Below are 15,211 nucleotides of genomic sequence, written 5' to 3'. Positions count from 1 at the left end.
GCCCACCTGCGGCATGCCACGTCAAGGGCTATTAGCTGGCACATAGAGTCAGAAATACAAAAAAGTCTGAATGGGAGGGAGGCAAGTCCGAGAGAGAAAGATAGAAGGAAAGATTGATAAAAGGAGAGAGGGATGGAACGCACATGGCCCCTCAGGTACAGTGTTGTATTTCAAACCCGGTTGTGAAAGAATAGAGGGGCTCGGGGTCAATCAATCATTGCATTAGCCTGCAGCTACAAAGCCTCCTCTCTGTGTGGGCAGCCTCCATGCCTCCATGTATGTGTGGACTGGGGGAGGATAGTGGAGGATCTGCCACTGGAGGGAGCTCTAGGTCACCATTCAGGTCTTTGTGAACCACCAGCCCTCCTTTCTCCAGCACCAGGATGGCCTACCTGCACACTGGAGAGAGGAGGAGGAGGAGGAGCTGAGCAGGGAGGCAGGAGGCCAGCAGGGAGGGAAATTTCACAGATGTGGTCTGTTTTGTCAAATTAAGAGGATGAGCAATAATATACAGCAAACCGGTCCGCCTGCGCTTCCTGTGGCGAGGTGTAGGTGTGTGTTAAAACTGTAGTTTTCTCAGAGGAATACGGCATTGTCTTCTGTGACACCGACTCCTCCTTTTTGCTTTTGTCTTTGTCGGTGCAGAATTCTTCGCACGCTGTAGCCTTTCAGTGAAAACACATGTTCATAAGGAAGATATAGACGTGCCTTTACTCGGTTGAAATTTCACCCTTTTGTGCCGGCTAAAACTAGACTGTCTTGCCTGCTCAAATTCAGGAATCTTTTCTCAAGTGTTGCTGTGAAGACAAGCCATTAGTGCTGCTTTGCCATGCACAGACAGATACATTTATAATTAGGCCTTTTTGAGCTCGGATCTCTGCATTGCGCAAATAGCCCAAGATCACACACACAAACACACAGAGAGAGTCAGAATCGGCACTGATGTTGACTTACACTCCGGGACTCCATCGTCCTGGTAGTCGGAGGCGTCGTCTGATGGAGCAGAGCGACCAAGGCTGGAACTGTGGTTGTCATCGGAACCGTCTTCATCCCTGAACTCGGCTGAGTGTGTAAAAATATGCATGTGTGGGAAGCAGAGAGACAGAACAAATGGCAGAAAGTGACCCATGTAAGAAAAGACTGTGAGGACTATGTATGTATATATATATATATATATATACATATGTATATATAATCCTGCCCCTAATTCTGTATCAACACAAATGGATGAAGATTGTTTAGAGACATTTTACTCACGTCTTAAGGGGAATTCCTGAGGGTTTCTGTGAAATAAAAACAAGCACAAATCTAAATCTTTTGCAGTGAACTGCAAAGTTTTTTTGTGTGTGTCTTGTTTCTAACACCTCAACTCCAGCTTTGCTTCGAAGATTCAATAATTGTTTCCTGCACAGAAAGCCACAAAACCACAATTTTTCTGCACCAGAACTTCAGCCTTCTTGTCATGCAGTGCAAGCAACCAGCTTCCGGAGTAAACTATCAAGCTTCCTGCTTGAGTTTCACTTATTGGGTTCATGGATTGCACCACATGCTTGGAAATTAAATCACATTAAAATTAAATTGTCCCAATCAAAAAAATTATTCCATGAGATCTTTAAAAACTTTTAATAATAATAAATAAGAGCAAGAATGAAGTCTTGAAGGTGACACCATTAGGCTAAATGAGTTCCTTCAAATGTAATTCGCAAACTGTGTTTAAAGCAATTACAGCAACAATTAAGGGTTTTGTGTGGTATTAACAGCAAAACTTAGATAATGGTGTCATGAGTTACAATGAGCCACTTCTGCGGCAAAGTAGGTTTCTGTGGCTCAGATTTAACGGGGTTAAATCCTACCTTGCGTGGACGACCCTGAAGTTATTCAGTAAGACTTGTCGTGTCTCTTCAGCACTTTCACTCAGGTTCTCATCTTGAAGGATGTCCAACACAAACAGCTCGCAGTCTGAGGAGAACAAACACAATGTAAGCACTGCTTTCATGACATGAGGACTCTTCAGAGGCACAAGCTAAAGAAAAGTCTGAAGCGTTTAAACTGAATAATGCTGATTGTGTTACACAAATTTGCAGAAGTATTTATGAAGATGAAAATATAACCTGGTGTTGCAGATTACAGTTCGTTCTATCTCGTCCGTGGGTCACAATATTCAGAAAAATGTTTAAGAATTCCTCTGTGTCATTTCAGATGTCACAAATTTATCTTTCTACAGAAGTTGGACAAAACAATATGAATCCAGTACAATGCATTAAAATGCCTTGCAGTTTTCACCACAACCTGTCTGTGTACGTAGTCGACCACTAATAATTTAATGTTTTCAGCCAAAGCCTCTCCTTTACAAAGAGTGTAGTATTATGTTTTGATGCCCACCACCTGTACTGCACACATAACACAAGTGGAAGTAAGTAGAATACTTTAACAAAGCCTTACTAATGCAAATAAAGAAAACTAGCATGTTTAAAATGTCACAGTCTTTGTCTAGTTTGTTGGATGTTGCTGTTAGTTTCTATAGTGATTGTTTGCTTGTAATCCCCCCCCACATTGCTTTTCTGAAAAATACAAAGCTACTCTTCATTTTTCTTGACCACTAAAAGAGAAATCACATTTTCAAAATTGTAGAAAGGAACACGTCATGATCAGTATTTCTTTCACTCTCGTAGTAAACTGAAGCGCTAACTTGATTTCAGGTCATAGTAACGTTAGAGAGAAATGTGAGACCCATCTTTATGGTAATGAAGGCAAAACAGGTCACTTATCTGATTCAATTTCTTTATGTCCTCACTCCCACATTACACAAATGTACTGACAAATGCAAATGTTCTTTCAAAGGCGGCATTTGCTGGCGTGGCAGTACATGCAAATGTAGTAAATGCCACGGCACCGCCATGTTGGAAACAGTTTATTGTAAATGACAACAATGGAGAAATATGAGGCTTTTTATGTTCTACTGTTTGCTTTTGTTAATGTGACAATCTGTAATTTTTAGGCTGTCACTTCCAAGTTCTCTTAACTGTCTGTGTACACAACCAGTAGAAGCATAACTCTACTACTGGTAAATTCTAAATGTCATTTTGTTGTGATAAGCGCCCCTGCGTACACTATATTTCCAGTTAGGCTATTCTTCAGTAACAGCGTTTACAAATAAAACTGTGCTGTTGAAAGCAAGACTTATTATGAGTAAAAAAAAAACCAAAACAATAAAGGCATTACCATCCAATAGTCTTCTGATGTCGGTCGGGATTGTCCCCATCCTTGGTTTTCACCTGTCCAACACAAGACACTTTAGCTCGCTGACTTATCGGCCTTTTTTCTGCCCCTTCACACTTTGTGTTTTATTCCCCGAGGCAGCCTATGAACACCCAGCCTCTGTCATACTGTTACAGCTCCATGACAGAAACCAGAGCCTAGCACACACAGTCGCAGATCAACTGGCAAAACGTCTAACCACCTGTGTCCTTTAGCACTGAAACCTGAAGCTTCCGTGCATGCATCTAGATTTGCACAAAACGGGGTGGAGCAGGTGCACAGATGACAACTTCCTCTGCAGTCTGGTTTTTCTGTCGAGGCTGGTGTAGGTTTGACTGACAGAAAGAAAACCCTCTTTGTCGTACAGTGCTGCGAAACTAGCTGAAGCAGGGGCCATGTTACTGCACATTGGGTGCCTCTAGCAGCACTGAAGCCCAATAAAACTGCCCAATACAAGGCAATAACAAAGAAATCTTATGTATGTGCAGGTGTTTCTGGTGAATGAGTAACTCCAAACACTTAAAAAGATGAGTAATTTGGGTCTCTTTTGATGCTTTTTCTTGTTCACCTTTTCCATAAGAAGATTTTTTTGGATCCTGTTGTCAGGCTTTTCACGTTAAATTATATTTAAAAGTGGTGTAACTAATGAAAATTCCTCTTAATCATACCTTCAGATATTCAACGAAATGCCCCGCAAGCATTCAGCCCGTAGAAGTGTCCTTGAGCAGCATAGTGAATCCCTATCAGCTCCAGATTTGCTGCCATGTAGCTAATCTCTTACAGCCTGACCTCCCTGCAAAGTGGGAAAAACCAAAGAGACAATTTCCCCACAGGGATCAATAAAGTACCACATTGTTTTAAAAAGTGCTAGTCAGCAAAATGGGATTTCCCAGGAAGAAGATTCTTCTTCTGGTGCACATGTGGTCCCTGGAAAACCTCAGACCAAACCGAAAGCAGCAGAGAGACAAACAGCAGCAGGCCAGTATACCAGACACTGGTGAAGTGGAGAAATTATTCAGCATAACTTTTACACCGAGCATAAAGAGTAAACAAGAGCTACAACAACAAATTAATTTGTGAATAGACTGAAAATTAAGTGAATGTTCGATTATTTTCAAAACATTTTAAGCACACATTCCAAACATTTATTGGCTCCAGCTTTTCAAATGTGAAGTTTTTCCATTGTCATTTAACATGGACATTATTTTGCTGGTTAATTAATTAGTTGTTTGGTCTGTAAAAAATAATGCCAAATGCTGATTATCATTTTCTAAAGTCCAATGTCCTCAAATGTCTTGTTTTGCCCACAACCTAAAAAATATTCAGTTTACAGCCATAAAAGAGTACATAAACCAAGAGATTTTCGGTTTGAAAAGTGTGGAATCATGACGTTTCACTAAAACCAAATAACTGACGGTCAAAATAGCTGACAACTAATCAATTGTTTGTTGCATCTCTTACATTAAATTGATTCAATCTGGATTTTGTACTGGCAGTTAGACACAACAGGACATCTAAAAAGGTTGATTCGGGATATAGTAAATTATAAACAATATTTTTTATATATTATTGATAAATGCGAAACTTTATTAGTTGTTTAGTCTTTGTCTCACTTTTCTGTGAAGACTCATTAAACACTGGACTACTTCAACAGCAATGTTTGTTTTATACTGAAATAATTCACATCTTACTGGAGAAATAATTCCAAGTGTTTCATATTTTTTCACACAACCACAAATATAGTTAGTTTAACAAACTAATAGTGGTCAAAGTAATATTTTACACGTCATAACACTAAAAACGAGAACAAATACATTTCGTGTTAGCTTTCACGAGTAACAGTAGTATATTAATTTAGCTAATTTAACGAATTCAGGACATCTTTGTCGGTAAAAGTACTTTTATTTATTAAGTTTGTTTGATTAATTAGTAGCTGTAGGCCATATTTTAACCACCTGACTGGTTATGTCTGGTTGGAATGACCTTGGAGCAATCGCGTAGCTGCTAACTAGCTTCCTAGCTAGCTATATAAACCAGTATCCCGGATGTTGTAAGTTACCATCGTTCCCCTCATGTTCCAGGTGACAATGAAGGCTTCCTGAAAGCACCTGTTGTGCTATATACGTCTAGCGTACCATTCAGACCATGTATAGCAACCACTGACTGTGAATAAAGCTAGCGTTATTCATTTGACTACCCTAAACTGCTAGCTAACTTACCTGTGACGCAGTTTGAAGACGTTTACTAGCTAACGTTAGCTTGTTTAAGCTAACCGACGCCTGAAGGCAACTGAAGTTCGTCTTCCAACAGCATTTCTCCGAGTAAGTTTAAATATTTACGACCTAAAGTTACAATAAAGGTGAAAATCACTCTTAAAAGTCGTTGTATTTCACTGCAATCATTTTATCTCCGATTTTAACGTCTGTGCTGCATTCAAGTGCTCACAGTAACTGTCTTAGCTAATCAATTGCAGTTTTTTATGCTGACGTTTCATTAGCTACACGTTTTGTCATGCTTACTGCAGTTGCTGAAAACATGTTTTTATGTCATTTTTTTTAATTGTGTAATTATTTAACGTTGGCTTTTCAATGGGCCCTGCATTCAAGTGCCATTTTGACTAATAACATCGTAAAGTATGGTATCAGAGTTTTCAATATTTCATTTATTTTTTATATGTAGTAAATTATTTTTAAATAACTTTATTTTATCATAACCTGCCTTTATCAATCCTGTGTTTTTAGAAATATTTTTTATTGAACGTTTTTGTTTGTGAAGTAGTTTTTGTGCAGATGCTGCCATCAGATATGCACCGATTTAGTGACTATGTAATTGTAAATTAAAGATGTTATGTATTCAGGTGATGTCTCACAGGAAATCATGACATAATAGAATAGAAATCCAGTGTTATAAAGCTGTCTTGTGTTTAAAGATAAGAACAGAAACAACAGCCAGGAGGCAGTTTGCGGTTTAGCAGCAATATAATAAAACAATATAAAGCTCAATTATTAACTCAGATTTTTAAGTAGTTAATCATTATCTTTTAAGTAGTAAATAGCACATCTTGTCAAACTGGGTATCAGAAAGTGTCATTTTTTTTAATGTGCCACTTTCATCGGTTTTTGATTTAAGCTGAAAAACCAATTAGGATATTTCTGACAACACACGAATGCAGCATCAGTAAATTGGTCCCTCAGTATATCTGACAGGGCACGGATGAATGGTTTAGATTACCAGTAGAGGGTGATGGGATGGACTGGAGTGGGCTTTTATACACACAGTTGACATGTGTAGGAGATGCATTTGCAGCAGCAGTATTACTAATAGAATAGCCTCACTATCGTCTTATCGATCCTGCGCTGGTGGACTGATGTTATAATTTTCTTGCCTTTTAAAATATGGAATGTGTGTTCAGGATCGGGAGATAATTATTTCAGGTCTTTTAGGGAACATCACACAGGTGCACGCAGCATTAATTGCTATTAAATGGACAAACAGACTTGCCTCTTTAACAGAAATGTGTCCTAATGCAACATTTTGTTCATGTGAATAATTTACACGTTGCACTTGAGACCACAGATTGCCTCTAATGTTGCATTTTATGACAAAAAAATTACGATATTTTCCCACGTTTAAAAGCCACAGCACCACTTTCTCTTGATTCTGTTGTCATATTTTAAGCATTTGTGTATATTTCTTATTGAATACTGTCTCACGATGCTCTCCTCTCCTGTCACTTCTCTACAGGAAGCCACGGGGTCAGTCCGAGTTGAATCCCACGTCAGGATTGTCCCCACGTTGACCTGCGCCTGACTGGCCTCCCAGCAAAAAGCCCCTGTGAAGGTAAGAGGAACTGGGGTCCCCTCCCCTGGAAAAGAGGTTCCCTCCCCTTGACAGCTCCACAGAGCCCCAGCCACCTGCCTGCTGGGTGAGCCCCATATGAAAAGGGAAGCTCTTTGTAATCCGACGGGGATTACACCACCCAACAATGCGCCGCTGAAAGAGCGACAAAAGCCCTGTATCAAACGCCGCTGAGGGGGAGCAAGGCTATGATCTCCCGCTACTACCAACACTGACTCCTCGGCCACCTCTCATCTCCCCAAGAGGCTCTTCTCCCCTTTAGCATTTGCTGCTGCCCCTGTCCTCCTTCTGCCCTCTCATCTCTAGGATCTGCCCTTTTATCAGCGCATTCCTTTTCATTTGCATTGCGGTGTGGGGAGGGACAGCAGGTCTCTCTGATCTGATAGAGCCAAGAGAGAGGGAGAGAGAGAGTCGGGAGGATCCTTGGGGCATGAAGGCATGTGAGTGTGTGTATCCTGTCTTGCAAACACACACACACCACATTGCATTCTCGAGATAGGCAAGGACTCCTTTGCTGTCCAGTGGGGCAAATGGCGAAGCACCCATGCCTGTCTTTCAAGCTCCGGTTGTCTTTATTTTAGAAGAGGGAGTGCTGAGGTTGTGCGTTTTACAATCAAAATTATGCAACATTAAAAGCTAGAGGACTCAAGTTGCAAATTATACAAGTATGATTTGTTTAAACCGTCAACATAAATCACCCTGTCACCCTCTACAAAGGCAAATATCTCAAGTTGGTGCTCAAATGTGGCCCTGATTCAACAGCATATTCAAACCCTTCGTAAAAAAGAGGTGTTTGGCCCGATTCTTAAGGGTCTGTTGTAAATGTTTGTGTTGCTCGAGGAGATAAAAAGAGGTAGTTTACTTTTCGGATTTCCTCAGAATCATTGTATTCCCAACCCACCCATTGCTCAAACATGTGTCAGTGCAGGGGGGAGCTTGTGGTGGTGGTGGTGAAGTTAAAAAAAAAAAAAAGTGATGATAGATTGAGGACACAAAAGATAGAGGAGCAAATGTGTTGCGCTAAATCTACAACCTTCAGTCAGCCCTCACATTGACTGACTCGCAGAGTTACCTCAGCTTGTAGTCGAATCAATGTTAGCCCTGAGAGCATTGAATAGAAAATCATTCAAATTGTGTTATGTTAGGATATATGAGCCATTTCAAAATATTAATTCAGCATTATTTGAGGTGTCTGTTAAGGATAGCAGTTACAGCTAGCAGCGCGTTGACTCGACTGAGTGATTACACACCTCTATTACATGTGATATATGAATCTGTGAGAGGGACCTATTTTTCATTACCAAGACATTGTCCCTAGAGGCAGTTGTTAAAGAAGAATCTGTGAATTACCCCCCTGGAACAACTGGCCCTTGTCATAAGCCAAAAAGGGAGAAGCGCAGCGCTATTGATACTGTTGGGATTGAGAGACTGGAAGGACGCCAGAAGAGTGTGTCAGCCTTTGCTTGTGATCCTGCACACCGCCGCCTCTCCCTCTGTCCAGTTAATTGGAATACAAAGCAGAGCAGGGTCGATGAGAGAGCGGCGGTGAGGACGGAGGAGGAAGCGGAGGGGGGTAGCTGCTGTCTGTCTCCAGCAAACGCTCAACCTTCACTGCTCGCTGGGAATTGACTGGGGAGCCAGCAAGCGAGACCGACACACTGTCACTGGTAAAATGAACTGTCACCTTGCATTTCTCAACCCCCTGGCAGCATCGAATTGGCCGCTTTGAACCATGTGACGTGACACTGATTGAGTTCTGGTTTCCCCCTCCTGGGCTCCAAAAGGAAGGAGCTGGTTTAGTTTCAAGTGTACAGACTCTCCATGCAAAGTGCGAGCCGCTGGTGTGCCAGTTTATGGGCAGCGGGCATCGCTTTGCGAAGACCTTTAGGCCAAAACCTTCTCTTGGTCGCTCCGTTTATCCCTCACCACCCCTCATTATTTCATTGTGCTGCTTCGTTACTCTGCCTCTCAGCTAGTCTTGTTTTTCTTACGGCATATAGTCATGGCGGTCTGACAGGCACGCGAAGGAGGAAAACTATTAGGGGTAGCCATTTGGATCCTGGAGGCAATCCCAGGGAGTATTAAGACGTTAACCCTGGCCAAGTCACTTGTCTCTCTCAGTTACTATGCTGATGGAGTGGGGAAAGGGATGCAGTCGCAGGGGGACCCAGGAGACGGGAGCTTCAGGTCGGCTGGCGCTTCCAGATCCAATAGAGCCTGACTTGGAGGGGGGGATGGTTGTCAAGAGTCTCCTAGGCTGGCCTATAAAGAGCCTCAGTGCCACAACAAAGGAAGGAGAGATTTGTGCCATTCATACCTACAGGCAGCGGCAGCGAACAATAACCCTGAAAAATCATCATTATTAAATCAATATTGATGAAAATTTAGCATAAATCTGACTGTTTACGGTTTCTTTTGTGCCTTTTTAACCTTGTTAGGAAGTGCAAAAAAGTATATTTTTCTTCTAATTAATAGTAATGTATAATATGTTAAGATGTCTTCATGCATAGTCCATTATAATAACTTTAATCCCATTGATTTTTACTCCTTGAATAGCATCATATCAACACTGTTTCTAGGTCTCCTCTGTTCTGTATGTTTCTTTTAAATGCACTCAGCTAACAGTTATCTTTATTATCTAATTGATAACTGTTTCTCAGTTAGTTATTTAACAGTTTTCTGGTTTTGGGGAAGAGTAAGCATGAGGAAAACTCTGCAACAAAAGACAGACTAACATGCAAAAGATGTCAGATGTACACAACAATTTTCTTCATAACTTCCCACTTTCAAAGGTGATTGTTTAGTTTGAAACACAAAGATATTCAGTTTATAATATCACAGTTGAGCAAGAAAAGCATCAGATCTTTCCCTTGATGGCACTGGAGGCAGCAAATGTTAGAATTTCTGCTTTAAAAAATGAAAAAAAAAAACCTTGGTCAGTTAGCAGAATTGCCAATAATTATCCTTCTGTCAGCCTCCTTTTCTTACTTCAGTTTACCCATTTGTAGTTGTTGGATTTCTTTAATAAGACTGATTAATAAGATAAGATATTCCTTTATTACTCCCCTTGTCCGGGGAAAATTCCCATGTTACAGCAGCATGTATCATACAGTAGAGCAACAATAAACAACAATATAATGATAATCATAATAACAATCACAATATTTTCAGGAGTGTAGGATGGAAAAAAAGTGGATTATGGAATGATGTGAAGTACAAGAAGACTCAAATAGTACAAGAACTGCAGATTATTTGATAAAAGCCAATGTGATAGAGTCCAGTTTTGTTTTAACATCAGCCAGTGATGCTGATGTTATAAAGTCTTATAGCAGATGGAATGAATGACTTGAGATAGCGCTCCTTCTTGCATGTTAGCTGTCTCAGTCTACCGCTGAAAAAGCTACTTTGAAACATCACAGTGTCATGCAGTGGGTGAGAGGGATGACTTCGTCCTAATAAAAAAACAATAGAAAGTTAAAGAAAAGTTAAAGAAAACACTGAAAATAAATGCATGGCTTCACTGTTCTACCCTCGACGAAGTGTTCTGTAAATATATTAGGATGCTGTCAAGAAACCAGATTGAAATATTGCTCGGTGGAAAAATTTCATTCCTGCACTCCATTTATTCCTGCGTCCTGTCAGCTGTATGCGGTGTTAACCTAAAAAGCTGTGTTTGACATCTGCCAATAAAAAATGACTCCTCTGTGGTATCTCTCAGATGACCAACCCCCCGTTATGCCATGAATACTGTATCTGGTTTTCCTTTGAAGCCCGGGGACCCTGCGGAGTGACATGCGACAGAGGAACTGGTAGAAAACCAAGGAAGTGAGCCTGGCAATAGACTTGTAAAAGAGCCTGCAACAACCGCAAGCAGCATGGGGTACAAACAGCGCCGGGTTGACCTCAAACAAAGTGCGGAGGGAGGTGGGGGGGGTGGCGGCTAAAGATGTGAAAGGTATCTGAGAGGAAAGAGGCCGCGTGGATCTATTAATAGACCTCATGTTTGTGCAGTCAGGTGTTTGAGCGATGGGGTTTTCTGATTTTATTTGTGGCCATAATGGCATCTTCTTTCTTGTCCCTTTTGTGTTCATTAACCATTCCGCGCCCCCTCTCCTCTCTCCTTGTCCTACATTCTCTGGCAGAAGGCGAAGACGCTGATCCGAAGGTGAAAAACATCCTCCGCCTCTTGCCCCAGCTGAACATCTGTCTCCGTGGTGTTGGCTGCAGCACCGACTCTGACACCTCCAGATGGAGAGCCCGCTGGGAGCGCTGAGGTATTACCTACAGAGATGGCAGGGATCACACCTCTGGAATGAAGTCCCACACTTGTTTTCTGCACCGTCCCCTTTTTTTGTTGTTGAATCTGTCACTATTCACCATATCGATTGTCGCCTCCGCAGTCCTTGGCCTTGTGACTCCTCTGAAGAGGAGGCGTTGGGCTTTTGTAAAGAGGTGCACGGCAACAAACCCCCTCAGCCCTTTTCTAATTTACAGTAATGGGCTCTATGGTATTTCAACTGTAACTTCTATTCATGGAGGTGTATTAATTTTTAATATAGTTGTGAGAGAACTGCATACTCATGCAGATATATTTCAAGTGATTGCTGATTTCCATTTTCTGAAAACATGTTTTTCAGAGGCCTCGAAGAGATTAAAGTTCGCACAGTCTAGAACATAGCCTAAATGTCCTACAGCTTTATTAGTCTCGATATTAAAAGCAATACCTGCGAAAACTAAAGTATGAGCGGCGCCGAGTTTACTTCTCCGAGCCACTCTGGTGTCTTGACGGATTGACTCTGCATTCATTTGTGCCTGAACTCTGAGTGAACCTCAGCTTTGGGGAAAGAAGGGCACCAACAGGCCAGTGCTGTTGGGGCAGAAACTGTGTGTGCAAACCCAACACCCAGTGCAAATATTGGAACTGCTGCCCCTTTACCATGAGAGGAAACTAGGTGGTCAGGTCCGGCCAGTGTTTGGCCAAAGGTGAGGCGCTGAGATGTAAAATGATACGCTTTGTTTTTCTTTCTTTTTTTGGCAGGAAAATGTGATGTAAATCATGTAAAATACTTTGTCAACCTGTGTCGGCTGTATCCAAGCAGAATTTGGGTAACAAATCACGGGTGAGACCTGGCTCCCTGGAGTTTGTTGTCATGTTTAGAGCCCCTGGAGGCATTTCGAGGTGAAAAGGTCACCGGGAGCCACCCCATGTGTTGTGAAAGATTCCTTCTTGCCACATTATGCAAGGGAACTTTGGGAGTATTAATAGAAGTAAATGTAGAGGAAAAAAGGAGTTTGAACGCCACACAAGATTTTATTTGAACAAATTCTGTATCAAAATTTAAAGCTGCATTGGGCTGAATGTGGATAATCAGCGTCTCCTTTTTACAAACACAAGAAATCAGATTCATTTTTATAGACTTTATTAAGCTAAATCAGCTCAACAGTTGTTGGAAAATACCCTGTAAATAAATAGTGCAAACAATGACACTGAGTTCATCAGTGCTCCAACTCAAAACACAGCATGGGCTTATGATAGGAGGATTACAAATACAAGAAAAGACATTTTTTAAAGAGTTTTTTCCCCCCCAGCATCCGCTTCAGAGATCAATGACTACCCTGTTTACTTCAGAAGTCCTCAAGAAAATTTCACAGTTTTTTTTTTTCTGGAATGGTCCAACTGCAGGGAACAGATGTGGAAACTTCTGCTCAGGCCTCCACTGTCCTTTTCTTTCTTTATTCCTGTATATTTTTAAGGTTCACAGTTTTTCCCCTTTGCCTTTGGAGAGCTGTCAGAGCCACAGAGTTTCTCCTCAGGTGCCGGAGTGCTGACCAGAACGCAGCCCAGCTTCTCTCGCTTCTTCTGCTTCATCCTGCGGTTCTGGAACCAGATCTTCACCTGCGTCTCGTTGAGCTCCAGACTGGCCGCCACCTCCACCCGCCGTGCCCGCGTCAGGTACTTGTTGAAGTGGAACTCTTTCTCCAGCTCGGTCAGCTGCTTCGTGGTGAAGTTGGTGCGGATCACGTTGTGCTGACCCGGAACCCCGAACTCCGACAGGACAGCTGTAGGGAGAAATGGATGAATGCATGATGGAGAGTCTCATGGAGCTGGAACGTGAATGGAAAAAACGTGAGAATGAGGAACAGAAGAATGCACAAAACATTAGTTGCCAAATGAGTCTGGAACAATTTAAAACACTTTGGCTTCATTATATCAGCTGGATTTGGTTTTACGCAGCAATTACGCACAGCTCCCTCCAGCTCTTTCTCTCTCGTGGGTTCTTTAAATTGCACTCATTCTTAACTCGAACTTCCAGGAAAAACAAACCTGTTTTAGGAGGATTCCTCTTCACTTTCATCCAGTCGAAAGTTTTGGAAGCTTCCTCCACATGCTCCAGATCCTTGTCCTTGCACTGGGGCGGTAGCCTCGTGTAAACGCCGTCTGAATATTCTTGCTGCCTCTGATCCCCGAAGTGCAGATACTGGCTGCTGGGCGCGACCCCAGGCCCGCAGCTGTCCCCGGTGTAAGGAGCCATGTTTGTCCCGAGGGGCGAAACCTGAATAAAGCTCCGGTCCTGCTCGGGGGCGAGGCCGTACTGGTGATGTCCGTACTCCAGAGGTGAGCCGTACGCGGAGTTCCCAGGCGCTCCGAACTGCAGGTCCAAGTTGACGTGGGTCTGGTGGTGCAGAGGGAGGCTCTGGGTCTGGTGGGGCGCAGAGGTCGCGGCCACTAAGCGACCGTCCGGTGCGTAACTATCACTTGTTGTGCACGAGTTGGACGACATGTATCCATGATTGAGGTTGTGGCATCCGGTCTTGGCACTGAAGATATTCGCCCCCCGGTTGCACACGGGGTAGTCTAGGTAGGAGTTCATCCTGGGCCTGCTGTTTGTTCGGAAGTGATCTAAACTGAGCGGTCATTAATCGGTGCTCCCTTTGCCCTAAACCTTCTAGGTAGTATGTCAAAGCTGTAAAAGTGCCTTCCACCCTCATATCACCTTCCTGACACACCATGTGACCCGCTAAACGCCAATGGCGGAGGACCTCCAGCACTCTGTCAAGTCTGCGGGCTCGTCCATCAAACGGCTCGCATTTACATGACAAACGCTTCAATCAAACTCGCTCATCCATCTGATAAGAACACCAACATCAGGACATAGGCTGCAGTGTGAGGGGCAACTGAAAATGACAAATTAATGACAAATAAAAAAAAAAATGACACATGTAACAGCAACGATGATAAAAAAATGTGGATTTAAATAGTTGTAATATCATTAACTTAAGAAAATCATTTTTACTGATCTTGAAATGGTAAACATTGCTGCAGACATGTGTAAATTAATGTTTATTCCAAACCTTAAAGCTGCTGTTTAGGTAATAATTTAAATGTATAAATCTCTAAAAAGTACAACAACAGACCTATTCCCACTACTTAATTATTGCAGGATTAAATAATCCAATTTACTGATTTAGATAAACCTTTAAAGTTGCAAACATTATTTTGATGGGTTCATTGAACATAATTATAACAGTAGTTGCATCAACTTAATATTTTGTGTAATTTAAAGTCAAATTTCTGCATTTGTTGACATTCAGGTTAATGGAATTTTCTTCAATGCTTAATTTTTTCTTCACCTTGTGTTTAAGATTTCATGTCCCATCCTTCATAACTTCCAATTTCAGTCACTTAGAATAGATAAATAGAAAATACACAAAGCTAATTCCCTTAATTCGGTGTAGTTTCTTGGTAGAACTTAATTTAATTAGGAAATAGGCTTAATTTTGTTGTTTTTGTTGTGCCCAATCATTCTTTTTTCAGAGTGGATAGCCTGTATGCTGTTTTAGCTTCAATATTATTCGTTTTTTCTTGCACTAATTTAGCATAAAGTAAATTTAGACACTAGAAACAAGCTCAGCCTAAATGTAAGTTTGGTCTGAAGGTGTCTTGGTTTAAATATTTGTTGTATTTCTGCACAGAATCCTGCAGACAGACTCTGAATCAGACTGAAACAGGCAGTGATCCATCATGCCTCTTTTTACAGATTGACAGCTTGTTTGGCCCATTCTGCCCATAAAAGAACAAAGACACTTTTAAGGA

General features: G+C 41.8%; 2 protein-coding genes across 2 annotated transcripts in view; both read right to left on the bottom strand.

The window, feature by feature from the left end:
* skap1 (src kinase associated phosphoprotein 1) overlaps window positions 1-3,462 on the bottom strand; it is a 29,225-nt gene extending 25,763 nt beyond the window's left edge. Inside the window, exons 1-4 of the mRNA XM_022194561.2 lie at window positions 3,223-3,462; window positions 1,854-1,959; window positions 1,258-1,283; window positions 955-1,062 (exon numbers count right to left, since the gene is read on the bottom strand). Coding sequence (XP_022050253.2) covers window positions 955-1,062; window positions 1,258-1,283; window positions 1,854-1,959; window positions 3,223-3,262 — 280 coding nt within the window. The 5' untranslated portion in view covers window positions 3,263-3,462. The remainder of the gene's footprint in view (window positions 1-954; window positions 1,063-1,257; window positions 1,284-1,853; window positions 1,960-3,222) is intronic.
* Window positions 3,463-12,519: 9,057 nt separating this feature from the next.
* Window positions 12,520-13,988, bottom strand: hoxb1b (homeobox B1b). The gene is made up of 2 exons (XM_022194556.2): window positions 13,442-13,988; window positions 12,520-13,176 (listed from the first exon to the last, which is right to left on the bottom strand). Exons 1-2 carry the CDS (start codon window positions 13,986-13,988, stop codon window positions 12,866-12,868), a joined length of 858 nt encoding a protein of 285 aa, XP_022050248.1. The 3' UTR covers window positions 12,520-12,865.
* Window positions 13,989-15,211: the final 1,223 nt, after the last annotated feature.

Source organism: Acanthochromis polyacanthus, chromosome 19 (genome assembly GCF_021347895.1).
Source record: "Acanthochromis polyacanthus isolate Apoly-LR-REF ecotype Palm Island chromosome 19, KAUST_Apoly_ChrSc, whole genome shotgun sequence".
Lineage (NCBI taxonomy): Eukaryota > Metazoa > Chordata > Actinopteri > Pomacentridae > Acanthochromis > Acanthochromis polyacanthus.
Note: the sequence above shows the minus strand (reverse complement) of the source record. Positions and strands in the feature narration are given on the sequence as shown.

Bases quoted from the DNA above. Each gene is read 5' to 3' on its own strand.
- hoxb1b (XM_022194556.2), bottom strand. From the start codon at position 13,988: ATGAACTCCTACCTAGACTACCCCGTGTGCAACCGGGGGGCGAATATC. The intron at 13,177-13,441 runs GTTTGTTTTTCC...TTCTCCCTACAG, and splicing joins GAGGAATCCTCCTAAAACAG to CTGTCCTGTCGGAGTTCGGG.